General features: G+C 42.2%; 1 protein-coding gene across 2 annotated transcripts in view; it reads left to right on the top strand.

The window, feature by feature from the left end:
* SLX4IP (SLX4 interacting protein) overlaps positions 1 to 26,370 on the top strand; it is a 103,030-nt gene extending 76,660 nt beyond the window's left edge. For both annotated transcript variants that reach the window (XM_081315047.1, XM_081315048.1), the window contains 3 exons: positions 1,044 to 1,132; positions 16,811 to 16,920; positions 24,675 to 26,370. In XM_081315047.1, coding sequence (XP_081171173.1) covers positions 1,044 to 1,132; positions 16,811 to 16,920; positions 24,675 to 24,771 — 296 coding nt within the window. In that variant the 3' untranslated portion in view covers positions 24,772 to 26,370. The remainder of the gene's footprint in view (positions 1 to 1,043; positions 1,133 to 16,810; positions 16,921 to 24,674) is intronic.
* The last annotated feature ends 665 nt before the right edge of the window (positions 26,371 to 27,035 follow it).

Raw genomic sequence — 27,035 nt, 5'->3', positions numbered from 1 at the left:
CTTCAGTCAGCACTGGCTGAAACAGAGCTGAGCTCCGCCCCTATAGTTGGCAATGACTAGCGGAGTACAAACCACAGAGTCTCTGTTCTTCCCTTTCCATGATTGTGGCAGAGGAAGCTTTGAAGCTAACCACTTTTTCTGTTGCTATTAATATTATTATTAATAGTGAGCATTTATTACAGTCACATCATCACCTTGCATTTCATTTGCATGTTAGAGTCGGGTTCTAATGCCATATTAATGTTGAGTTTATAATTCCCATCTGCCCCAATCTTTGCTCACTGAAAGACTGTACAGCAGGGGTCCCCAACCCCTGGTCCGTGGACCAGGACCAGGCCATGGCATGCCAGCAACCGGACTGCACAAACAAGCAAAGCCCCATCCGTGAGATGCAGGCAACACACAAAACCACGCACCTTCTGGTCCGTGGAAAAGCCTCTCCACGGAACCGGTCTTTGGTGCCCAAAAGGTTGGGGACTTTTGCTGTACAGTATTGTTGGTGTACCACCTATGGCTGCTAACAGTGAAAATCAATAAATACCGCAAAGAAATAAACAAATACAATTAAAACTAGGCAAATAACTTTGTATTTGCCATAAAATGAATGGTTATAGGAAATGACAAGAATATGGCATCAGTCATTTGTTTTTTTCTTTGATATCTGTCTCTGCCATCATAGGTGAGATGAAGTTATATACCATTAAACTTGCAGAAAGATTGACATAAAAGAGTGTTTTTAAAATATCTGAAAAAAACAATGTTGTAATAGGAGAAATAGAAGAAAAACCAGCCAAGAATTTTTGCATATGCCAATGGAAAAATCTTGGGGCTTTTTTCTTTGGTTCAGATTTAGTTCTTGACTTTAATAATTTTTGCCTGTCAACAACAAAACAAGAAAAGGTATTATGGAACTCAATTGACCAAAAAAAGGGGGTACAATGTTTAAAAACCTATATGATTAGATAACATAGAAAGTGATTCTGAAGTTTCATTATTTTAAAAAGTTTCCAAAATGTACCGTATATGTTCTTATATTTATACAGAATTACGTGTATTTCCGGATCGTTTTGTGATATATGTCTCACGATTTGAATCCAATCCATCTTCTTGGGTCAGTGAAAGTGTGGCATTGGTATGTATGAAAAATATTAACAAATAGCATATTTCACAGCATTCTGGTTAGAAATGTGGGTGGCTTCATGTTAGCCTTTGCCATTCATGGATTCTTGGCATGTAGTTGGGATGGAAAATTTTACATAAAATCTTGGGCCAAATGATTTAAAAGTTGGATAGAAAAATTGTTCTCTGAATTTACAAGCTTTACACCCAGAAAAGAAAGATAATGAGTTTCTGGTAAGTATTGTTAATGGAACCAAATTATTCTTTAACAGTGCAGAATAAAGAGCACCATACAGACTTATTTCAAATGTGAATTGTGTAAATTAATATATTGTTGCCACCCATACAAAATTAAATACTTTTCTTTCTTGTTTTACTTAGGGAAGCATTATTTTGGAGCGTTCATTTGCTCTGCTGTATTTCATTATTAATATTATTCGTCACACAGTCAGTCAGATGTTCAGGCTGGATTTAGCATTTTTATTTACCTATTGAGTCCTTCCCAAGGATCTGGGATAGGCGATTGTTGATGTTTCATGGTGTTAGAGGTAATTGCTCAGGATGTAAGCTGTTCTGATTAAAGCTGCCTTTTCCAATTGACTGATGGTGAATTTCTCAATGCCAATGGTGTTTAAATGATACTCCAGTTTTGGGATTGCACCCAATGCACCTATTACTGTTGATACTAACTTTGCTTTCTTTTGATGATGATGATAACTTTATTGTCACTTTGAATGTACACCAATCGGCATACATCAAAATGAAATTTCATTGCATACAGCTCTCAAAGGGTCACCACCTCCGATATATACTCCTTGTTCGGGGCCCGCTCAAATTTCACATTGTCCATTTTAGTCTCTAGGGAGTGAACGATGGCAAACAGGACAGATGGAAATGGGGCTCCATGTGGATTAGCCCTCAAGTTAGCTTATATTCTGACAACCTCGCCTTCTTTCCTTTTTCTGATCCTGACTCTTCCACCCTTTCCTTAAAGAGGCCTTGCTTCTTTTCGCCCCTGGAGCACGCTGTTGCCGCCGCCACCAACTCCTCCAAAAGCCTCTCTCTCTTCCTCTGGGCCTGCCGACAGCCTCATCCAGTTCCTTCGCCCCATAAGCTCCAGGTCCTCTCCTCCTCTGCCTCCTCTGGAAACAGCCCTGATTTGCAATAGAATCCATCACTGGGCCAGCAGTCAGATCTTGCTGCTGGTAGAACAAATTCAAACAGGGCCAACGACTTTTAACGGTCTCACCAACAGTTTCAAAACAACTAGAAACTCGCCAGGCCAGCAAAGATTGTCGGTCGTATGTCGTATGTTACCTTAGTTCCACCATGTTGCTCAAACACATTAAAATCTTCCTGATCATGTGGCCTATAGCCCTTACTATCCCTCCCAAAACTATTCACCTTCAAGAGCCAATGCAGCCGCAGCCATTCCAGGCGCCGCCACAGTTCTTCTATTTCTGCTTGCAGTTCCTTGTATTTTGCTATCTTCTCCAGTTCTTTCCTTTCTATTGTGCTATCTCCAGGCACTGCCACATCTACTACCAAGATTTTCTTGTCTTTCTTATCGACAATTGTTAAGTCTGGCATGTTATACCCAACTGTTTGAGTTCTAAAATCACAGAGCACTTTAGTTTCTTCATTTTCTTTTATTTTCTCTATATTATGGTTCCACCAGTTCTTGCTTGCAGGCAAATTGTAATTCTTGCAAATCTTTCAACGCATTATTATTATTATTGTTGTTGTTGTTGTTGTTGTTGTTGCTGCTGCTGCTGTTAGATTTGCTAGGCTTGCTAGAGTTGGCATGAGTTAGACTGCAACTGTCCCACTCTTAAACATATTAAAGTGAGATAATTAGCTTACATCTGAGCTGACATTTCTTTTAATAAATCAAGTTATCAATTCATTAGTTGGCCACATATCGGTAGTAGTTGCTGGCACTTTAACCAAGCATAGAGGAAATTAAAGGTATTTCAGATCTAGTTTTATTTAATCGGGTTATAAAAACTGAAGAGTACCAGCCATTTTAGAGCCCTTAGGAGGAAAAATGATTCCTTGTAATGTTCTTGGCAATGATGCAGTCCTAATTTGCCATTGTCTTCTACCAAGGTGTGGTTTCAAGCTTTTCAATCTAATTTGTACTCCTGGAATTTCCTGGTTATCTCTCGTCCAAGCAGTAACCAAGTCAGTTTAGTTTTCTTTTCAAAGATCATCCAAGGTCATTTAAAATTGCTATCATAGGAATAATTAATTTCAGAAAACAGGTTTGCATTGATGCTTTTCCCCATGGGATCTGAAGACTGGACTGTGCTGCCATATCCAGGTGGATTAATAGAGGAACTCATGAAATTAGAACACAGTAGACAGGTAGACAGTACAGGTAGTTCTCATCACCACAATGGAGCCCAAAATTTCCATTGCTAAGCAAGGCTCTGGTTAAATGAGTTGCGCTTCATTTTACAACTTTTTTGTCAAAATTGTTAAGTGAATCACTGCAATGGTTAAGGAAACCATGCGGTCATGAAGCGAATCTGGCTTCCCCCATTGACTTTGCTTGTTGAAAGCCGGCTGGGAAGGTTACAAAATGTGATCACATGACCCACGACAACGCAACTGTTGTAAAGACATGCCAGTTGCCAAGCACCCAAATTTTGATCCCATAACCGTGAGGATGCTGCAACTTTTGTTAAGTGTGAAAAGCAATCCAGTCGTTTTTTGTTTTTTGCAGTGGTGTAACTTTGAATGGTCATTTATTTATTTATTTTATTACATTTATATACCGCCCTTTCCCGAAGGACTCAGGGCGGTTTACAGGGTGATTAAAAAACCAAAATACAAAAGTTAAAAACAAATTAAAAAAAAAATTATATTTGTCCCTGTATAAATAAAACCCCAGTTAAAATAAGATTAATCCTCAGCCTGGGCCAGAGAGCTCGAAGAGCCAGGTCTTCAGGCCCTGGCGGAATGAACGGAGGTCGGGGGCAGTCCTCAGCTCCACTGGCAGATGGTTCCAAAGGGCAGGCGGCCCCACTGAGAAGGCCCTATCCCTGGGTGTTACCCGCCGGCAATCTCTTATCGGTGGCACCCTGAGAAGACCCTCCCTGTGGGAGCGCACTGGACGAAGGGAACTTGATGCCGGCAGCAGGTGTTCCCTCAGATATCCCGGACCCAAGCCATTTAGGGCTTTATAGGTAACATAACATAACATTAAGCAATTCGAGGACTACCTGTGTTGAAAGTCCATTTGGGTACCTCAAGATTCCCTGTTGCCTCACCATATGGCTTCATTTCAGGGTGCTCAAAAGTTTCAGGACTATATTCACATGTCTTCTCAGTCTTTGTGAGCTATAGGCCAAACAAGGAAACTATGCTTAGGTTTGTTGGCGAGGATGAGGAAGTTCTTCTGTTTACCTCTTGAAGGCCCTGGCTGAAGAAAGAGCACATTTATTTATTTATTTTATTGGATTTATATTTATTTATTTTATTGGATTTATATTTCAGGACTATATTCACATGTCTTCTCAGTCTTTGTGAGCTATAGGCCAAACAAGGAAACTATGCTTAGGTTTGTTGGCGAGGATGAGGAAGTTCTTCTGTTTACCTCTTGAAGGCCCTGGCTGAAGAAAGAGCACATTTATTTATTTATTTTATTGGATTTATATACCGCCCTTTCCCAAAGGACTCATGACTCATTCCTTTCTCTTCGCTTCTTTGTGCCCAATTTTCTGCCCGTGATGAGCACTCTGGCATTCACTTTTGCCTTGTTTCTGAGGATGCAAAAGGGATAATGACCTGGGATATGAAATACCCGTGTGTTACCTGGGGGGAAAAACATGACAAATTTGACCAAACTATTGAAAGCAGAAATGTCACACTGGCATCAGAGGTGTTGTCAGAGTTGTGGCTTATGGCTATGAGAGCCGAGTCATCAGAAAGGCTGAACAAAGAAAAATGGTTATCTTTGAATTGTGGTGCCAAAGAAAGTAGTTGAGAATATCATGGACAACAGCAACAAATAATTAAATACTAGATGAAAGTAGACCAGACTTTTCACCGGAAGTGCTAATAATGAAGCTAAAGCTTAGGTATGTTGGACATATAATTTGAAAGAAGCAGCCACTGGAGGAGACACTGATGCTGGGAAAAATGAAAACATAAAGAAGAGCCCAAAGGAAGACAAGGTGGTTAGATAAGATCACTGAAGACACAATAGCAATAACACTTAGACTTATATACTGCTTCACAGTGCTTCACAGCCCTCCCTAAACAGTTTACACAGTCAACATATTGTCTCCAACCGTCTGGGTCCTCCTCATTTTACTGACCTTGGAAGGATGGAAGGCTGAGTCAACCCTGAACCGATGAGCTATAAGAAGCTACCAAAGAATTAGTTACTGGCAGAAAACCTTGAGAAAACATCGGTTCCCAAAAGGTGAAGCAAGTAAAAGACTGAACAACATGGAATCCCATATGTATGCTTAGAAGTTTGAAATTTTTGAGTTTGAAAGTTTAAAGTTTAACATTTTAGAATCTGTTTCTTCAGTGCTTCTACTATTCATGGCACACTTTTTTGCAATATGATGTTAGTAACTGCTGAGTATAGGATGTTCTAGAAGAATCTGAAAACACTACATTTCTTTTGAATGACTATATTAATTTGTTGTGGTTTTTTTTTAAAAAAAGCACAGGATTCAGAAGTCTTAATGGAATCACAAGACCTCGTGAATTACAAGAACAATTGATGCAATCTTTCAGCCAACAAAATGTTTTGCTATCATCTACCACTGTTCCCAGCTACTTATTAACTAGTAATGGTGCATTGTTACAAGCCACAACATTTCCTTTGTAGAACATAGCTTATGCATTCTGTATATTTGAAAGGTATTTGCTTACCCTCCTCGCCCTTAAATTGATAGCTTAAAAATAATTAACTGACAACGCACAATTATAGTGAAGCTATCTGGATTTCTTTTTTAAAAAATTTTCAAGTTTTGTCGTTGAAAGTTGATGGGATCACCCATATCACTGAAGGTACTGCATTCTAAGTTTTTTTTTAAAAAAAACAAAAAACCAAATAGAAGTATATAAGTATTTTGAATTCTCCAAAAGAGGTAGTGGAACATGTTATTCAGCAAGGGAACATGGCGTGATAACTGGAGTTATGTAAGGATGTTTAAAAGAAATTTCCTATCAAATTTTGTCTCTGAATCAAGCGTTTGCACTTGGCTAACCTCAAAATTCAAGAACAGAAACAAAAGACTTTCTACTGGTGGTACGAAACAAGAGCAAACATGATTGGACAGGAAGTTTAGAACATAATATGCACTGCTTGTGGAAAAGATCTTGAGCTTTATTTGTAATTTGTAGCATGAAAACTTGAAAAAAAAAAAACAACAAAAGATAAAGCAGTGAGTGCCCATATGTAAACTGATGGGAAAGAACAACAATTTCTCGGCTCAAAGAAAGGAAGGTTTTTTTTAAAAAAAGCGGAACAAAAGCCAATATGTTTCAAGCAGTAGTTACCTTCAGAAGTGCTGCAAATGCAACAATTAAAAAAATAAAATATTTGTACAAAACGTAAACGAAACTGGAGACATTCATATTTTTTCATATTCCAGTACATTCTTTAAATAATTAAATACTATGAAACACAAATAGGAAATAGGAAAGCAAACTCTTATTACTTAACTAATAGAAATGTCAACAAAACAGGCTCTCAAGCTAATAAAGAACAATTCCCCAAAGGCTCAATATCAACACATAAATAAATAACTGAGAAACAAACACTGCTGACAAAAGAAACAATTTTCAACTATGTACGTGTTATCCAATTTTAAAGTTCTAATAATTTATTGGGTCTATATAGATGTTTTGTTAAAATCAAAAGTTTAAAAAAAATTAAGTATTCATGATCTTCGAAGTCACCAACAGTTATTATTAAAGCTGCAATAATTAGATTAACAAACAGGCTTTTCTGTTTTGAATTATAGTTTTAAAATAACAGTGTTATAACAAAGGACTTTAGGACAGCATGTGGAACATTCTGATACCTCCTAAAATCAGATTGCTTTAAGATATGGCTAATTTCTATGAAATTATTTAGGTTGTTCTTAAATAAATGGTCCTGGTCTTACTATAACATGGAACAATGCCAAATAGGAAAGATCACAAGGATTAGGTAGCATACAGGCAAAGAGGCAGTGGGAAGACAAACACTTAGTCTAGGAACCCAGCCAATATGACGTGTGACAAACTATAGTTTTTAAAAATCAAATTCTTACATTTCAGTGTGTACATATTTGCTGGTTATATTGCCAAAGAAAATATTTGAGACGGAAAGCAGTAGGAAGAATGTTTCATGATTCCTTTAACAGCTGCCTGCACCCCAATTTTATTTAATTGAAAGAGCCGTGGTGGCGCAATGGTTAGAATGCAGTATTACAGGCTAACTCTGCCCACTGCCAACAGTTCGATCCTGACCCACTCAAGGTTGACTTAGCTTTCCATCCTTCCGAGGTCGGTAAGATGAGAACCCAGATTATTGGGGGCAATATGCTGACTCTGTAAACGTCTTAGAGAAGGCTATATAGCTCTATGAAACAGTATATAAGTCTAAGTGCTCTTGCTAATTGTTGTGGAAAAATTTGCTGCGGGGTTGAGAATTAGCAGGTTAAGGAAATCTTGGATGCTTGTCACTTGTTTACCAGTTCTCTTCAAATGCTCTGACATATTATTGTTACAACGCAAATACAGAGCTGCACTATATATATAGTATTTCTGCCTTGTAGTGGTATGTGTTTATGAGTTGCTTCCATTTGCAGCCATTTCATAAGTCCAAAAGAAACTTTAATTATGGCAATTCTTTGCAGATTTGCTCTTGTAGTTCCTTAACAGAAACAGCTTAAAACATTTATGAATTACTATATTAGATATACAGCTTTCTTTTTGTATTTATTTAATCATGCTCTTTTCTAGTTTGGTTGCAAGAAGATTTTTAAAACCATAAGATTGAAAATCCTTTTAAGGCTTGATTTGTGAGCGGGGGCATGCAGTCAAAAGAATATTGCCTTTTTTAAAAAGAGGCCTTTATTTCTTTTGGTGTTACCGACAAATAATAAATCTTTGAAAATATTCATTCTGAATTCACTGTTTATGAATATATTACTTCAGAAACAATCAGTAGCAAATCATACTTCAATTATCATCTTTCCTTAAGGGTAATCTTATCAAATGTACATTGCAGGGTTTTTCGTTCAGTGTAATTGCAGTATAAGTCTCTAGTTCAGTTTCTGTAGTAAAACAACAATTATATTGTATTTACTAAAATTGAAGTTCTTAGATTAATACCTAATCACTGAAGTAGTGAACCAATAGTGAGTCACAATCATGTGATTGTGGGGACTCAAAGATGGTTGCAAGTTCGAAGACCAGTTGTAAATCTCCTTTTTCATCAACATTGTTCCTGAACAATCACTGAACCAGCAATCAATCAGCAAAGACAATCTATAATTATTTATGTATCAAGTCACCCTTGAATCAAGATATTCCCCAGGACACGGACACGGCATGGAGGTCTGTTGGCAACAGAATTTAAATGGTTTAGTGTTGTCATCTTTTGTGGTTCATTTTGATTTCACTGCCTGGTCTACAACTTACCCTAAAAATAAAGAGTAGGGATAAATGGTTAATTTTCTAAGTGGAGATAGAAAGAAGTGAAATCCCTCAAAGATCTTGGCTGGGGCGCTAAAATATAGCCATTCGTTAACTTAAGCGTAAGCAGTGAATTGGCTAAATTTGTGGATAATATCCTTTTCAGGGTGGTGTACATTATATGTGATTGTGGATCTCTTTAAACTGGGTAAATAATGATAATGGCAAATGCAATATTCTGACAGCATAATCACGTCATGTAAATCAGCATTTCTTAACTTGCCAAATTGAAGATGTGTGTACCTCAACTCCCAGAATTCCTTAGCCAACATGCTAATGTAAATATTGTGATTATGAAATTATATCCTCATATCTGATGCACTTATGGTTTAGACCACCCCTGTAGGTTTCCAGATAAAGTTTTTCTTATGCTTACTATTTCTTTACCAAGATCCAGTTCTTTTCTCTTTTAACCTCTGTGGTAAAAGTTCTGTATTTTTTAAGCTGAGAGGTTCTTTGTGTGTGCCTTGTTCCAGTGAAAGATTTTTTACAGAATATGCAGAAAGAGCAATAAAGCTCCATCAACCAGTATGAAAGCAGATGCATGCTTGTGCAAAAAGCTCTGTTTTGTTCTGCAACTCAATATGTTAGGCTAAATTCGAACCCAACATGTCTGCTGGGGACAAATAGACACAATAGGACAGAATCCATTGTTCAGTTATTGAATTCTCAAGGTGCCCCTTGCTTAAGATGTGCAAGCCCAGCGATCCATGGAAATCCTTCTCAGAATATCAAACTATTTCAAACTAAGTATTCACCAGCGCACAGCCCTCTTTTTGCCTGCCAATGAATCTGTTCCAGTGAACAGAAAACAAAGCTCAGTCTGATGGAGAAGGAGTGGCGTGAGCAGGGCTTTTTTTGTCATAGAACGCCCAGAACGGAGTTCCGGCACCTTTTTTTGGATGGAACCTTGTAGGATAGGCAAGGCGGGTTGTATGACGTGTGTGACTTCTGGCACTTTTTTTTATTTACAAAAAAAGCACTGGGCGTGAGTATGGTAGCTTTGAGATCTGACATACATCTTATATTTTGCAGCTTAGCTATAGCATTTCAGCAAAAATTTTCAAGCAATGTCGAGAGGTGAATGCGAGATTCTGAGAACAAGAAGAGGCTTTGCCACTCTTGAGATTGATCAGATGGTTGTCTTCTCTGAAGGCCGTGCGAATCTCCAGATTACACGGTTATGTTAGAAACACAGTGTAGTGCAAGCGGGGGAGGGGGGAGATCAAGGGATGTCATTTGTCATCGGTAAAGTGATTGGCCCTTTCTAATCAGCATCTGTGACATTTGTGCTACTGCTTTCTATGGAATTCTCTGAATTGAGGGAAACACAATGGTGTTTGTCCTGATTTGGGGAGATGGTGCATTTTCATTTATTTGAGAAACAAATATATTCCTTGAATTATAAACTAATTTTCTAGAAACACTCTTCTTTTCTTGATTGACCACAGTATCTCTGATTGTATGGTAAGAGGAAGGAACTGATCAGGGAAATACTTAGAATATAATTTATTTGTTTGTTTTGTTTTTGGAATTATGGAATTATGGAATATATTCCTCCTGCTTTTCTGTTCAACACTCAGTGCCTCTGAGGCCCAAGTCTGCCAAATGATCTAGAACAAGTGTCCCCAACCCCCGGTCTGTGGACCAGTACTGGGCCGCAGCATGCCAGCAACCGGGCCTCACAAACAAGCAAAGCCCCATCTGCAGGATGCAGGCAACACACAAAACCACACACACTCCAGTCTGCGGAAAAACCTCTCTCCACGGAACTGGTCCCTGGTGCCCAAAATGTTGGGGACCTCTGATCTAGAATGTTATCTTGGTCACTGAGAAATCCAGAACTGTTAGGATCGCATGTTCCTAAACTGGCTTCCTGCATAGGTCAACTACTAAGAGGGTAAAGTAGACATGATATCTATAGGCCTTTTTTATGTCTCTCTGTACCTCTCTCTCCCTGTGCGTGTGTGTCAGAGAAAGATAATTTAGATAAGTAAAAGAATTTGAGTTTACTGAGCAGGATAAGAATTCATGTTATATTTTTTTTCTTTTTTGCCAGCCATGTCATTCCCACAGGAAATAAGCAATTGTATTCTCAAAACAAATCCCCTTAACTTTGTATCCATTTCTCTCTGCCTCCCTGATCCCCCAGTTCATTAATTATGGAAATATCATTGTTAGTGCCATAATGGGTATTATATGAAATATCTATTCTGTTTCATTGTTGTCTTTATTATGGAGTTGTTCTATTTTTCAGACAATTTATATATCCCTCTTAAAAAAGAGACTCTTTAGTTCTCACAGTGTCATTCAGAGAATGACTCACATTCCTTACATTAATTGTTCAGTTCTCAAAATATAACACATGCAGGGTGTGGCTTCGAGGGGAAAATCTACTGCACTTGCAGGACATGTTGGGAAGTGTTTCACATAGAGATATTTTTTCTGTTATTTTGCAAAACGTTAACTCTTTTTTGCCTCTTTTTTTTGAAAATGGGGCAATTATTTTTCTTTACACCGCCAGTTTCAGCCATAAACAATTAATTTCAAAGCAGATGGAGGCAGCAGGTGAAATTATAAGCTTTATCAACTGTCCTTGAAGAGTCTTACTCATGTTTACTAGGACCGTGGGAGAGACACAGGAAATATCCTGACAGAGTTTTCCTTTTGTGAGAGAAGCCTTCTCTAAACTTTGAATGGAACAATAGGGGAAGATAGATATGTCAGCCCTTTCCTATAGGCTTAATTTATGGCCAAAATAAATCCCGAGGATTTTTTTTTCTTCAGATGCAAAAAGAAATCAAGCTTTCTTTCTTGAATGGGAAAAAAAATCTTAAGAGAAGGAGCAGTTTTGTTTGTGAAAATGGATTACCGTATATACTTGAGTATAAGCCGACTCGAGTATAAGCCGAGACCCCCAATTTCACCCCCAAAAACTGGAAAAAGTTATTGACTCGAGTATAAGCCGATCCGCCGTTCTGCAAGCCTCTGCCGCCAGCAGAGGCTCGATCCGCCATTTTGCAAGCCTGAATACACAGGAATACCCTGTGTGGCCGCGGCTCGTCGGCAGGTCTCCGTTCCTCCTGCCGACCTTTGGGGAGGTTTGGGCGCCTCCCCAAACCTCCCCAAACGTCGGCAGGTCTCCGTTCCTCCTGCCGACCTTTGGGGAGGTTTGGGCGCCTCCCCAAACCTCTGCAGGTCTCCGTTCCTCCTGCCGACCTTTGGGGAGGTTTGGGCGCCTCCCCAAACCTCGGCAGGTCTCCGTTCCTCCGCGCAGACCTGCCGACCTTTGGGGAGGTTTGGGCGCCTCCCCAAACGTCCCCAAACCTCGGCAGGTCTCCGTTCCTGTTTGGGGAGGTTTGGGCGCCTCCCCAAACCTCCCCAAACCTCGGCAGGTCTCCGTTCCTGTTTGGGGAGGTTTGGGCGCCTCCCCAAACCTCGGCAGGTCTCCGTTCCTCCGCGCAGACCTGCCGACGTTTGGGGAGGTTTGGGGAGGCGCCCAAACCTCCCCAAAGGTCGGCAGGAAGAACGGAGACCTGCCGAGGTTTGGGGAGGTTTGGGGAGGCGCCCAAACCTCCCCAAAGGTCGGCAGGTCTGCGCGGAGGAACGGAGACCTGCCGAGGTTTGGGGAGGTTTGGGGAGGCGCCCAAACCTCCCCAAACAGGAACGGAGACCTGCCGAGGTTTGGGGACGTTTGGGGAGGCGCCCAAACCTCCCCAAACGTCGGCAGGTCTGCGCGGAGGAACGGAGACCTGGGGAGGTTTGGGGAGGCGCCCAAACCTCCCCAAACAGGAACGGAGACCTGCCGAGGTTTGGGGACGTTTGGGGAGGCGCCCAAACCTCCCCAAAGGTCGGCAGGTCTGCGCGGAGGAACGGAGACCTGCCGAGGTTTGGGGAGGTTTGGGGAGGCGCCCAAACCTCCCCAAACAGGAACGGAGACCTGCCGAGGTTTGGGGACGTTTGGGGAGGCGCCCAAACCTCCCCAAAGGTCGGCAGGTCTGCGCGGAGGAACGGAGACCTGCCGAGGTTTGGGGAGGTTTGGGGAGGCGCCCAAACCTCCCCAAAGGTCGGCAGGTCTGCGCGGAGGAACGGAGACCTGCCGAGGTTTGGGGAGGCGCCCAAACCTCCCCAAACAGGAACGGAGACCTGCCGAGGTTTGGGGACGTTTGGGGAGGCGCCCAAACCTCCCCAAAGGTCGGCAGGTCTGCGCGGAGGAACGGAGACCTGCCGAGGTTTGAGGAGGTTTGGGGAGGCGCCCAAACCTCCCCAAACAGGAACGGAGACCTGCCGAGGTTTGGGGACGTTTGGGGAGGCGCCCAAACCTCCCCAAAGGTCGGCAGGTCTGCGCGGAGGAACGGAGACCTGCCGAGGTTTGGGGAGGCGCCCAAACCTCCCCAAACAGGAACGGAGACCTGCCGAGGTTTGGGGACGTTTGGGGAGGCGCCCAAACCTCCCCAAAGGTCGGCAGGTCTGCGCGGAGGAACGGAGACCTGCCGAGGTTTGGGGAGGTTTGGGGAGGCGCCCAAACCTCCCCAAACAGGAACGGAGACCTGCCGAGGTTTGGGGACGTTTGGGGAGGCGCCCAAACCTCCCCAAAGGTCGGCAGGTCTGCGCGGAGGAACGGAGACCTGCCGAGGTTTGGGGAGGTTTGGGGAGGCGCCCAAACCTCCCCAAACAGGAACGGAGACCTGCCGAGGTTTGGGGAGGTTTGGGGAGGCGCCCAAACCTCCCCAAACGTCGGCAGGTCTGCGCGGAGGAACGGAGACCTGCCGAGGTTTGGGGAGGCGCCCAAACCTCCCCAAACAGGAACGGAGACCTGCCGAGGTTTGGGGACGTTTGGGGAGGCGCCCAAACCTCCCCAAAGGTCGGCAGGTCTGCGCGGAGGAACGGAGACCTGCCGAGGTTTGGGGAGGCGCCCAAACCTCCCCAAAGGTCGGCAGGAGGAACGGAGACCTGCCGAGGTTTGGGGAGGTTTGGGGAGGCGCCCAAACCTCCCCAAAGGTCGGCAGGAGGAACGGAGACCTGCCGAGGTTTGGGGAGGTTTGGGGAGGCGCCCAAACCTCCCCAAAGGTCGGCAGGAGGAACGGAGACCTGCCGAGGTTTGGGGAGGCGCCCAAACCTCCCCAAAGGTCGGCAGGAGGAACGGAGACCTGGGGAGGTTTGGGGAGGCGCCCAAACCTCCCCAAAGGTCGGCAGGAGGAACGGAGACCTGCCGAGGTTTGGGGAGGCGCCCAAACCTCCCCAAAGGTCGGCAGGAGGAACGGAGACCTGCCGAGGTTTGGGGAGGTTTGGGGAGGCGCCCAAACCTCCCCAAAGGTCGGCAGGAGGAACGGAGACCTGCTGAGGTTTGGGGAGGTTTGGGGAGGCGCCCAAACCTCCCCAAACGTCGGCAGGTCTGCGCGGAGGAACGGAGACCTGCCGAGGTTTGGGGAGGCGCCCAAACCTCCCCAAACGTCGGCAAGTCTCCGTTCCTCCGCGCCCTGCCTGCCTGCTTCTTTCCGCTGCGGAAAGAAGCAGGCAGGCAAGGCGCGGAGTTTGGGGAGGTGCGCGCGCACCTCCCCAAACCTCCCCAAACTTCGGCAGGTCTCGGACGGCGGTGGCTTGGGAGAGGTGCGGGCGATCCCGGAAGCACCAAAGCCTCGGCCGCGCACAAGTCCTCGGTAAGTTTTTTTGTTGACTGGAGTATAAGCCGAAGTGGAATTTTTCAGCCCAAAAAGTGGGCTGAAAAATTCGGCTTATACTCAAGTATATACGGTACATGAAAAAAGATTGAACATTGTGTCTTGCCTCTACAATTATTGCGGTTCAATTCAGAGCCCTCCCCAAAATTGCATTAAAATCATAATACGAAAAAAACCCCTATCCATGTGGCACCCATATGGTGTTTTCCTCATGTCACGACTCGTTAAGGATAACATCCAGCCATATAAGACACTCCTGAAGTTTTAAGTAATATATTTCAGTTATGGCAATGGTTCCCAAACTTTTCTATACTCCGCACCCCTACAACGCTTCTGATATATTCTCGCAACCCTTACAAAAGTTCGAAATAACAGCAATGAATTATGCATATACACCATATTTTTGAAACTACTAAACCCAGGATTTCGCACCCCCTGGAATATCGTCTCACCCCCCCCGGTTGGGAACCCCTGAGTTATGGATTAACTGTCTTGGTGAAAGCCACACCAATGTGCCATAGATTTCAAAAGTGGGTTTGCCGTATGCCAGAACTGAGGTTCAGTGAAAAACATTTAAGGCCATTTTTACCCTTCTACTTCCAGTTGTATGAACTTAGATCTGAGGAACCAAATAAGAACTGCTGAATGTGTTTGTTGCATTTGTTCCACCTGTCACCATAGATGCTACGTTTGCTTTTGTGTTGAGTTCTAAAAAATACATTCTGTTGGTCATATTACCTATTGATTTGCTCCCTGCCTCCCATTTAGTTCAAGCATGAGAATATTGGGCTGAGAGAATGATCTTGAAGTACTCAGAGATAGTGGGTGGCTAGGGTAGACTAGTGTCAGGTTGTAACTAATAGAATAGTGAAGCATATAAATAGAAGCCATAAGGTGAGAAAATGCATTAATGGCAACTTATCTTGCTTCTCCTCAGTGAAATGTAACAGTACGTTGATATTTATGTACTGTTCATGTGTATTTCAGATACATGGTTAGATTTACCTGGCTGACGCTCTATTCTTAGGCATGGTATGATTAGGCTTAGGATGAGGTTTAAAACCCCAAACTATGGATTAAATTGTAGTTAAAATGGAATCCCTCAACTCTCATGGATTATGCTCATGATCTGGTTGTAGTTTACACACCTTAATCATGGTATTGAGTGCCGCTGAAATCTCATCTTGGGCAATTACCACCCACAAATGAGGGGTGAATATGGGTCCCATGGAGTTGGCCATTTTTTGTTCCCCTGATGTGTGTGTACCAGATGTGTGTATAGGGAGTGTGTATAGTGGTTAATGATGTTTTCACAACCGTATAATATAAGGGATGATGATCAAAGGCCTGGAGATTAAAACATATGAAGAATGGCTGCAGGACTTGGGTTTGACTAGTCTAAGGAAAAGAGGCAACAGGGGTGACATGATAGCAGTGTTCCAGTATTTGAGCGGCTGCCACAAGGACGATGGTCGAACTATTCTCCAAAGCACCAGAGGGCAGGACAAGAAACGATGGTTGGAAACTAATCAAAAGAGACAAGCAACCTGGAATTAAGGAGAACCTTCCTAACAATGAGGACAATTAACCAGTGGAACAGCTTGCCTTCAGAAATCATGGGCACTCTATCACTGGAGGTTTCTAAGAAGAGACTGCACAGTCGCTTCTCTGAGATGGTATAGGTTCTTCTGCTTGATCAGGGGGGTGGACTAGAAGACCTTCAAGATCCCTTCCAGTTCTATTCTATTCTAATATAAGATAGAAATACAAATGGAAAACTTCTGCTAGCATGAGATTATGTATGCGATACCCCTGGACGCATCTTTCCACTGTTTAGTCAGTCTTAGCGTGAAATATAAATCTGGAGGTAACATCGTATTACAGTATCCCATAGGCGATAACAGGAATATTAAGAGTCATTTACCACGCCATCCAATTTCTTTAATAATAATTGGTGAAGTATGCTTCTGACTGTTTTACAGACTTCTGATAAATGTCATAATTTGAGCCATGCAGGCACCAAGTATTTCCCAACAATTTCTTAGTATGACTGGAGTCAGGTTTATGGACCATATTTATTTGTGGTTCAGTTTAATAGCTAAAAAATGTACAGCCAAAGAGTATTGCAAGCGATGCAGAAAGCATTTCACAGAATTGAGCTTGTTTCTCTTCAGATTTGCTTGTTGGCATTTGAAACTATAATGAAGAGTACCAGTATTGTGTAACGTTTGGATTCAGTAAAATAAAAAAATGGATTTGTGTTTCAAAAACTGGTATTGGGATTTTGTTTTTTTGGATAGGAGGAGAATCTATTCACCAAGGTGTCTGAATATTTTCAAGGTTCAACTGAAGCTAGAAAATGCCAGATTTCCCTGACTCAACAGGAAAAACAAGACACTCTAAAGAAGTTGTAAGTGCTCTTCCCACACGCCCCACAGCATGCATTTTTATACGGCCAAGATGGGAATACAAAATTTAATAATGTCAAAGCAGCTGTCTCCTTCACTCCATGAGTATGTGGGGGTAAAGTTAACATCGAATAAAATCAACTTTCTAAAAATAAAGATTGGCTGGAACCAGCAGCAAAATTAAATTATAATGGAAGTTGAGGGAGAGAATTGATCTCAGAAAAAAGTAGCGTGTGCTTTGGCATTCCCAATCGTGCTAAATTGACTTTTTTAAAAAAAAAATTAATTTTGTTGGGTAAAAGACAGAGCTAAATAAAGTAATCATTTTTTTTAAAGGGAACTGGGATCTAATGAGTCCAACTTACCCTTTTATTTCAAGTTGCTGGTGGGAATAGACGGAGGTAGTTTGTAATCTTGTCTGAAACAATTGTTCTAGGCCAGGGGTGTCAAACTGCTAGCCCGCGGGCAGGACACGTCATCCGGAAGCTGCGCCCATCCCATTGCTGGCAATGGCAAAAAGGCTCCGATACGTTGTGTGACATCACGTGACGTCGAGAGTTTGACATTATTATTATTATTATTATTATTATTATTATTATTATTATTATTATTATTATTATTATTATTATTATTATTATTATTATTATTATTAATTAAATTTTTATACCGCCCTTCTCCCGAAGGACTCAGGGCGGTGTACAGGGCAATAATTATCGAAATACAAAATACAAAAGTTAAAAAAGATTAAATAAATATGCCCAATATAATACAGTAATTAAAACTATGCTAAAACCAAAACCCAAACCCATCAGACCAGGCCGGATTGTTCAAATAGATAGGTTTTTAGATCGCGTCGGAAGGAGCGAAGGTCAGGGGCGATCCGGAGCTCAACCGGCAAGCGGTTCCATAGGTCTGGCGCGCCCACAGAGAACACCCTCCCCCTGGGGGCCACCAATCGACATTCTCTGATCAGAGGCACCCTGAGGAGGCCCACTCTGTGGGAGCGCACTGGATGGCGGGAAGTTGACGCCAGCAGCAGGTGCTGCCGTAGGTAATCCGGACCCGGGCTTTGTAGGTCATTACCAGCACCTTGAATCTCACCCGGAGGGCAACTGGCAGCCAATGCAGCTCGCGGAGGCCCTAAAGGCAAATTACATTCATATTAAGTGCTAATTCCACCATTACCCCATGGCCAAATTTCTCTTTTCACATATCACTTAATTGCAAGGAAGTACATTGATGGTAGTAGTAGTAGTAGTAGTAGTAGTAGTAGTAGTAGTAGTAGTAGGATATCTATTTAAAAAAAATCTTACCACTTTATTTTATAGATTCCATTATATTGTGCTTATTTCTAAAGAAATGATCTGATGAAATGTTGGCTGCGTCACAAAAATCTATGTTTTCTGAGATATAAAAAATGAGCACTCTTATAATGGAAGATTTACTCTTTGGTCCAGCTAGATAGTAGCACTTATCCAATCTTGACTCATCACAAAAACTTAAGCAGTCTCAAACCTGGTTAGTATTTGGATGGGAGACCATCAGGAAATGCCAGTGCTGTAGATTAATCTGAGAAAGTAATCATTTGTGCTATAACAGTATCTATTATTTTTAGAATTCAAAACAGAAAAACCAAAAAAAAGGCAACATGTCCAAATACACAGGCTCGAATGTGGTGAGGAGAGAGGTAGAAACCTGTTCCTCCTGTGGAAGTATTTTTACTGTCGGTAGTCTGATTGTCATCTTGTCATCTTTCCAGTCTTTAGGCTATTGGGATGGTCTTTCTTACCCTAATCTTCATCTGTTTTGGATTCCATCAGCCATTCTGAACTTGCCTTTTAATTAACTAATTTCGCATTATGGGCTACCTGGAGATTTAAAATACTGAGGAGAAACCTTTTTAAATTGTCTCTACTGTTCAAGGCCCATCTGTCACAAAGGCAGAAGGGAGTTTTCTCCTACCTCACTTGTAAACCAAGGAATGCATTCATCCATGAGTTATGCTTAGCCCCTCAGCTTTCTGTAGTTAGACCAAACGGGTAGGCAACCTTGGCTCTTTTATGACTCGTGGACTTCAACTCCCAGAATTCCTGAGCCAGCCATGCTAGCTCAGGAATTTTGGGAGTTGAAGTCCACAAGTCATAAAAGAGCCAAGGTTGCCTACCCCTGACCTAGGGATAAGGCACACAGAGCTTTTGAACATATTTTAAAGAAATGATTTGAGATGTTACAGCAGCTCTGGTTTTGAGTAACTCTTGATTACTTTATTTTTCCTTATTTTCCAGTTTTATTGTGGGAATGTTGTAAGCTGTCTTGATTATCCTACTTAGATGGAAAGATGGGATGTAACTTGAATGATAAAAGCTATAGAAATAATTTCATAAAATAAAATTGTTGTTGTTAGTTGCGAAGTCGTGTCCGACCCATCGCGACCCTATGGACAATGTTCCTCCAGGCCTTCCTGTCCTCTACCATCTTCTGGAGTCCAGTTAAGCTCACGCCTACTGCTTCAGTGACTCCATCCAGCCACCTCATTCTCTGTCGTCCCCTTCTTCTATTGCCCTCAATCTTTCCCAGCATTAGGCTCTTCTCGAGTGAGTCCTTCCTCCTCATTAGGTGGCCAAAGTATTTGAGTTTTAGCTTCAGGATCTGGCCTTCTAAAGAGCAGTCAGGGTTGATCTCCTCTAGGACTGACCGGTTTGATCGCCTTGCAGTCCAAGGGACTCGCAGGAGTCTTCTCCAGCACCAGAGTTCAAAGGCCTCAATTCTTTTGCGCTCAGCCTTTCTTACGGTCCAACTTTCACTGCCATACATTGCAACTGGGAAGACCATAGCCTTGACTATACGCACTTTTGTTGACAGGGTGATGTCTCTGCTTTTTAGTGTGCTGTCTAGATTTGCCATGGCTTTCCTCCCTAGGAGCAAGCGTCTTTTAATTTCTTGACTACAGTCCCCATCTGCAGTGATCTTGGAGCCCAGGAAAATAAAATCTGTCACTACCTCCATTTCTTCCCCATCTATTTGCCAGGAATTAAGAGGGCCGGATGCCATGATCTTAGTTTACTTAATGTTTAGTTTCAACCCAACTTTTACACTCTCCTTCTTCACTCGCAACAAGAGACTCTTCAGTTCCTCTTCACTTTCTGCCATTAGAGTGGTATCATCTGCATATCTTAGGTTGTTGATATTTCTTCCAGCAATCTTAATTCCAACTTTTGATTCATCTAGCCCTGCCTTTCTCATGATGTGCTCTGCATATAAGTTAAATAGGCAAGGCGACAGTATACAGCCTTGCCGGACTCCTTTCCCAATTTTGAACCAATCAGTGGTTCCGTGTCCAGTTCTCACTGTTGCTTCTTGGCCCGCATATAGGTTTCTCAAGAGACAAATAAGATGTTCTGGTACTCCCATCTCTTTAAGAACTTGCCACAGTTTGTTATGATCCACACAATCAAAGGCTTTAGCATAGTCAATGAAGCAGAAGTAGATGTTTTTCTGGAACTCTCTAGCTTTTTCCATGATCCAGCGTATGTTGGCAATTTGATCTCTAGTTCCTCTGCCTCTTCGAAATCCTGCCTGTACTTCTGGTAGTTCTCGATCCACATACTGCTGGAGTCTAGCTTGTAGGATTTTAAGCATGACTTTACTAGCATGAGAAATGAGTGCAATGGTGCGATAGTTTGAACATTCTTTGGCACTGCCTTTCTTTGGAATTGGAATGTAAACTGATCTTTTCCAATCCTGTGGCCACTGTTGAGTTTTCCAAATTTGCTGGCAAATTGAGTGTAGCACTTTTACTGCATCGTCTTTTAAGATTTTGAATAGCTCAGCTGGAATACTGTCACCTCCACTAGCTTTGTTGTTGCTCAGGTTTTCTAAGGCCCACTTCACTTCACATTCTAGGATGTCTGGCTCGAGGTCAGTGACCACCTCATTGTGATTATCAGGGACGTTAAGCTCATTCTTGTATAGTTCTTCTGTGTAATTTTGCCATCTCTTCTTAATCTCTTCTGCCTCTGTTAGGTCCCTGCCATTTTGGTCCTTTATCATGCCCATTTTTGCATTGAACGTTCCCTTCATCTCTCCAATTTTCTTGAAAAGATCTCTGGTCCTCCCTATTCTATTGTTTTCTTCTATTTCTTTGCACTGTTCATTTAAGAAGTCATTCTTATCTCTTCTAGCTATTCTCTGGAATTCTGCATTCAATTGGGCGTATCTTTCTTTTTCTCCCTTGCCTTTTGCTTCCCTCCTTTCCTCAGCTATTTGCAAAGCTTCCTCAGACAGCCATTTTGCTTTCTTGCATTTCTTTTTCTTTGGGATGGTTTTGGTTGCTACCTCTTGTACAATGTTGCGAACCTCTGTCCATAGTTCTTCAGGCACCCTGTCTATCAGATCTAATTCCTTAAATCTATTTGTCACCTCTACTGTATATTCAACAGGGATATGATTTAATTCATACCTGACTGGCCTAGTGCTTTTCCCTACTTTCTTCAGTTTAAGCTTAAACTTTGCAACAAGAAGCTCATGGTCTGAGCCACAGTCAGCTCCTGGTCTTGTTTTTATTGACTGTATAGAGCTTCTCCATCTTTGGCTGCAGAGTACATAGTCAATCTGATTTCTGTGTTGACCGTCTGGTGATGTCCATGTGTAGAGCCGTCTCTTGGGTTGTTGGAAAAGGGTGTTTGCTATGACCATCGTATTCTCTTGACAAAATTCTATCAGCCTGTGCCCTGCTTCATTTTGTACTCCATAAAATAAAATAGGGTCCTTTTATAGTTTGGAAATAGAGGAGAGTCTTTAGGGCTGAAGAAAAGAATATGCATAGTCCTTCTATTTCAATATATCTTGGTTCAAAATAAAGATTTCTGAAGCTGGAGCCATCTTTGTCTTGCTGTAGCTTAGAAATAAATAATTTATTATGACATAAGCTTTCATTAATTAGAAATGTTCTGCAATAAATTTTTTAATCTTTGAGGAACTTCAAACTTCTGTGTTGATCTTTGTAGCAAACAAACATTAAAATGATTTAAACTTCAGCTTCAATTATTGACTTTTTCATTTCTGGGAATCTCACAATTCAAGATCCACAGCACTATTTGACTGTGTCTGCGGTTAACACTTAGGCTGCTTGAAGTTCAGTAGTGTGTAACAGATGGTCCTATTTAACTTCATATTGCTAATGATTTTTCTTTTTCCACTGCTGCTCCTCGAACGAACACCCAGCATCTCAACTTTCTGATTTTCTAAAGTTTGCATCACTGGTTGTTTCTTATGGGTGTTTCTGATGTGTATAAAAGAGAATTTGAGTGAACAAACCAGAGCAAACCGGATGCTTGTTTCATTCATTCAGGTTATTCAATAAGGAATGAGCCACTGTGAAAAGCTACAGACTTTAGGTTCAGTAACTGATCACAAAACCTATAATAGTCTTATTTTTCTGTGTAAGAAATTTGGCCCATTCTACCACGGCAAAAGGCTTCAGCTTAGTAGCATTTCTAACGTTAACAACCATTTAGCCCCCCAAGTTCCACTTTTGACTCATCTGTCCATAGAATATTTCTACAAACGGTTTTCAAAGAGCTTTTTAATAAACTTGAAATGAGTGCCTCAGTGTTCTTTTTAGGAGCAATCAGTGGGTTTTTGTTACTCTTCCTTGAACTCCATTTGAACGTTCTTGAACTTCACCACTGCTTTTCTGATGGTAGTCGGGATGACGGACGTTACCTAAGGCCAGGCAGATCTACAGATCTATCAGTGTTCTTCACGGATTTGATGTGATATTACAGACAATTTAACTGCACTCTTGGTAGGGTTTTGACCCAGGGACCACTATTGGAAAGATTAGCTATTGTATCCAATCTTCTCCAGCTCAAGACTTTGCTTCCAACTATAGTAGAGAACAATGGCGACCCAGACTTTTAGAAATAGCTTTTTTCCCCCCCTAGACCAGACATGTCAAACACAAGGCCCGGGGGCCAGATCCGGCCCGCAAAGTGGTTTCATGTGGCCCGCAAAGCCATCCTGGAAACAGTGAGGGAACGGCCCCCACTGCCTTGGCCCTGGCCCAGAGACCCTCCTTCTGCCAGAGACCCTCAGATCTGTCCCACTCCTGCCCAGGCCCCCATTGGCACCCTTGATGCGAACAATGTAGAGCTGGCCACGCCCACCCAGTAGGCCATACACACTCTAGCCACACCCACCCAGTAGGCCACACCCACCCTGGCCATACCCACCCGGCCCCCTGAGGGCAACCACAATGCTGATGCAGCCCTCAATGAAATTGAGTTTGACACCCCTGCCCTAGACTCTTAGGCATTAATACCCTTTTACAGAAGTCTTCAGAACTTTCTTTTGAACATGGCATGATGTGCCTATATACTCTCTGTGCTGAGAACTTCACAAAGGGAACTAGGCTTTATTTATATAGGGTAGGACTACTCCAAATCAGGACGTGACTTATTGCCTATGCAATAAGGAGCTACTTACAGATGTCCTGTGGAAGGACAATAATGTTATTACCGTGTTTTCCCGAAAGTAAGCCCTCCCCTGAAAGTAAGTCCCATCTTATTTTTGGGGAGTGGGCCTAATATAAGTCCTCCCCCCGAAAGTAAGCCCTACTTAAGAGCCTGCGCAGATGGCTGGCCACTTTTCCATCTGGTTTCCACCATAGACACAAAGGGGGGAGCTGCCAGTGCCTCTGCAAAAAGGTGAAGCCGGTGGAGGAGAGGGGATCTGACCCACGTGCCCCGCTAACCAACAGTATACCAGTTCCTTACTGCCGCCCAGCTTGTTTCACGACCAATTTCGGCTGGCCGCAGCTGTTTACCACTTGGCGTGTTGTACCCAATGCCGCTGCCATGAGGCTTGGTGGATCCCCCCATCTGACCCACACGAGGCTGTAGCCAGGCCTCCCATGCCTACGGTAACCCTAATCCCCACTCCCCCCCAACCCTAACGAGATGGGAAGCCCTGGGGAAAAAACCAGAAAAAGTTGGGTGGGTTGTTTCCAAAGCACTGCCCGCCTGCCCCAGTACTTGGTCCACCACCACGCTCTTGCCGCGTTGCATCTCCACTCCATGCACAGGCCCCACCCACGTGCACTCTCAGCCTGCTGGTACCGGTAAAAGTAAACCCTACCCGAAAGTAAGTCCTAGTGCTTATTTTAGACCCCGAAAGAAAGTAAGAGCAGGTCTTACTTTTGGGGAAACATGGTATGTTTTAATCTTATGTTAGCCTTGTTGCTGGAAGATGCATGTCAAATTCGTAAATAGATAGATACATTTCTAATATAAAATCAAGGCATCATAAGACACATATCTTTTGTAATTCAATAAATGCTGTGTTTGAGAGAATGGAATACTAAATACCTTAAGAATATCGAGGTGTTGAAAAAATAACCCACCCTACTAAATTGAAGACCAGTTTCCTTTCTGAACGTTTGCACATCTTGCTTTTGTTAGAAGCCATCACCTAAGGGAAGCGTTTTAAGATGACCTACATTGTGGGTTATAACAGCACCATCAATCTGTCCTGTGGGTTTAAATTTTAACTCCCACAGAGCTCATTGTTTTACTAAATATCATTTCCCTCAGGGCTGATCGATACCTCTTAATCTGATGAATAATGGGCAAGAGTCACCAAGATGACATTTCCAGTAATGGAGGTTCTCCAAATGTCTAGAAACAATGAAATGAAGTGTTAAGACCGCTGCATTATGAAAACACAACGGTTTTAATTATTATCTTTTATTATTTAGAATGAAGAGGGCAACACATACTAATGAGAAGAAACCTCAGCCGAGGACGGCCATCACGAAAGTATATCTTGGCTCACTGGGTTCAGACCCCGAGTAGGAAGAATGCATTTTCAACCAGTTTGGTGCTCAGCCTGAATTGAAAATGTAGGCGTAAAAGCACAACCCAAAGATTGCATAAATACAGCTGAGAGCAGCTTGGGACTTCCTGTTTCAGAATGGGCAACGATGCGAACTGGAGACAGCCAAGCCATGCTCACAGCCAGCAAAAACTTCATTTGTGGAGTGGTTAGACATGACTTCTCTGCAGGAACCCTCAGCGGTGCTGTGAGTCAGCACTGCCACATCCAAACTGAAGTCAAAGGGTGACTGAAAGAAGTGAAATAGTCCGCTGAGCATGCAGGAGCAGGAGGAAGAAAGATGTCTCCAAGGCCAGGATCACCCGGTTCCCAGGTTCAGAGCCCTCTCCTGGAGAAGTCCCCCACCAAATCCCACATTGTTTTCCAAATGAGGCTTGGCGGGATTCACATCTGATGGAGAATTGCTGACTTAAAAGAAAAACCTTCCCCTGAGACTGGTTTTATGAGAAGTGCTACAACCTTGTGCGGACAGACCCAGTCCAACCACAGTCACCAAACCGTCCTTAATGTTTCATTCCTGAAATATGCCAGGCCAGGAGAGAGGGAGGGAGGGAGAGAGAGAGAACATTTTTAGGGGCACTGAAATAAACAGGATTTAGGTTGCACGATGCTCTAGGAGAGCTCCGTAGCACATACATCCCTTGGAATTATCTGAGTTCTCTTTCCCTGGCATATAATTGACTGACTCGAAGTTTCTCCATCACAGTGTCAGAAATCTGTTTTATTGGCCCTTTGTCTGCTGAGCTCTTCGTAAGTCCTGTTTTTATTTAATACTGTCATGGGAAGTAAATAGTTTCCTTCTGCGAAATGTGTTTTTGCACATCTTTTTTTTTGTCTGTGTCTTGTCTGATAAATCACTCTTCCTATTCAAAACGTATTTTGAAGAAATGGTGCATGGCTTAAGTGAGTAGATTTTCACAAGGCACAGATTGGAAGGAAAGAATGCGAGACAAAGATTAAAGAATCAAACCGTTTGTGCCTCAAATCCACATAAACAGCCTTTTTCTAACTGTAGCCCATTTGAGGTTATCCTCTTTGCTGTTCCATTGGCTCATTTTTCCTGTTGCAATAAATGTTGATGAGGAAATTAAACTGCATCAGGATTGCTTTAAGCAGGTTTAGCACCTTAATAGCCAAAGAGCTAATTGTCTAGGACAATTGATCCTAGCAATAATATCCTTTGCTTACTTTGTTACTCATGCAGACTTCTTTTTACTTTTTCTTGAAAAAGAAGTGTAGGAGAACATTATTTCCTAATACAATCTCACAAGGGCCCCTGTACAGTAGGCCTGAAAGAAAGAAAACAAATGGCCCAAGTTAAATGAATTTTAGGGGTAGTGGAATTTTAGATCTAGAAATTCACTATCCTCTTTGGTACTGCAAACATAACACCATCCTATGAATGTGAAAAGATACTTTTAAATAAAAGTCATATAATTGTTTCAGTACAATAACTTAATGCTTTTTTAAGATCTCTTGTATAAACTGTTGCAAATCCGATCCTATGACGTTGAAGATTTTGTTTAATCTGCATTTGAATTAAAACAATATGGATACTATTTAAATAAATAAACTTCTCTGTAGGTTCTTCCCACCCATTTTAAAATTCCTTTTGTCCCATTAAGAGATTCTCTGCAATTGTCAAGATTCATTGACTGGTTTTATTTTATGTGCCGTAGCATGTTTGAGCAAGCAAAACTGAAATGCTTCAGCATTTGTTTCTTAAATAGTTTAAACCCTTTCCATTTTTACCAGGAAGAGTGAACAGTATTTGGGGGGGGGGAACTTCCTTATATAAGGAAAATATCTGATCTCTCTTTAGTTGAATCTACTTTCTGGCAGATGTTTCGCCTTCATTGATCAGAATGAAGGACATACAAAGTTTTAAAAAGCAATAAATCAGTAAAATAAGTGATTGATTTAAAATATATTGGAACATGTTGATAAGCTGTTTGAATGCCAAATAGGCTAAAACAGTTAGAAATACAGAAACATAGCACTCAGCTTCTTATTCTTAGCTGTCAGAAAGGTTCAGCAATTCTACAAATTTAGCATACAAATGAACTCTATGTCTCTGGGACCTCTTCTGTCAAAAATTGGAGCATGTATCACTTAATCCAGAGGTCCCCAAACTAGGGACTGCAGCCCACCACCAGGCCATGGCCTCTTGGGCTGGCCAGTGCACACGTGCATATGTGCATGCTCACCACCTCTTGCCGGCGCT

The sequence above is a fragment of the Vipera berus genome, assembly GCF_964194415.1.
Source record: "Vipera berus genome assembly, chromosome: 1".
Lineage (NCBI taxonomy): Eukaryota > Metazoa > Chordata > Lepidosauria > Squamata > Viperidae > Vipera > Vipera berus.
Note: the sequence above shows the minus strand (reverse complement) of the source record. Positions and strands in the feature narration are given on the sequence as shown.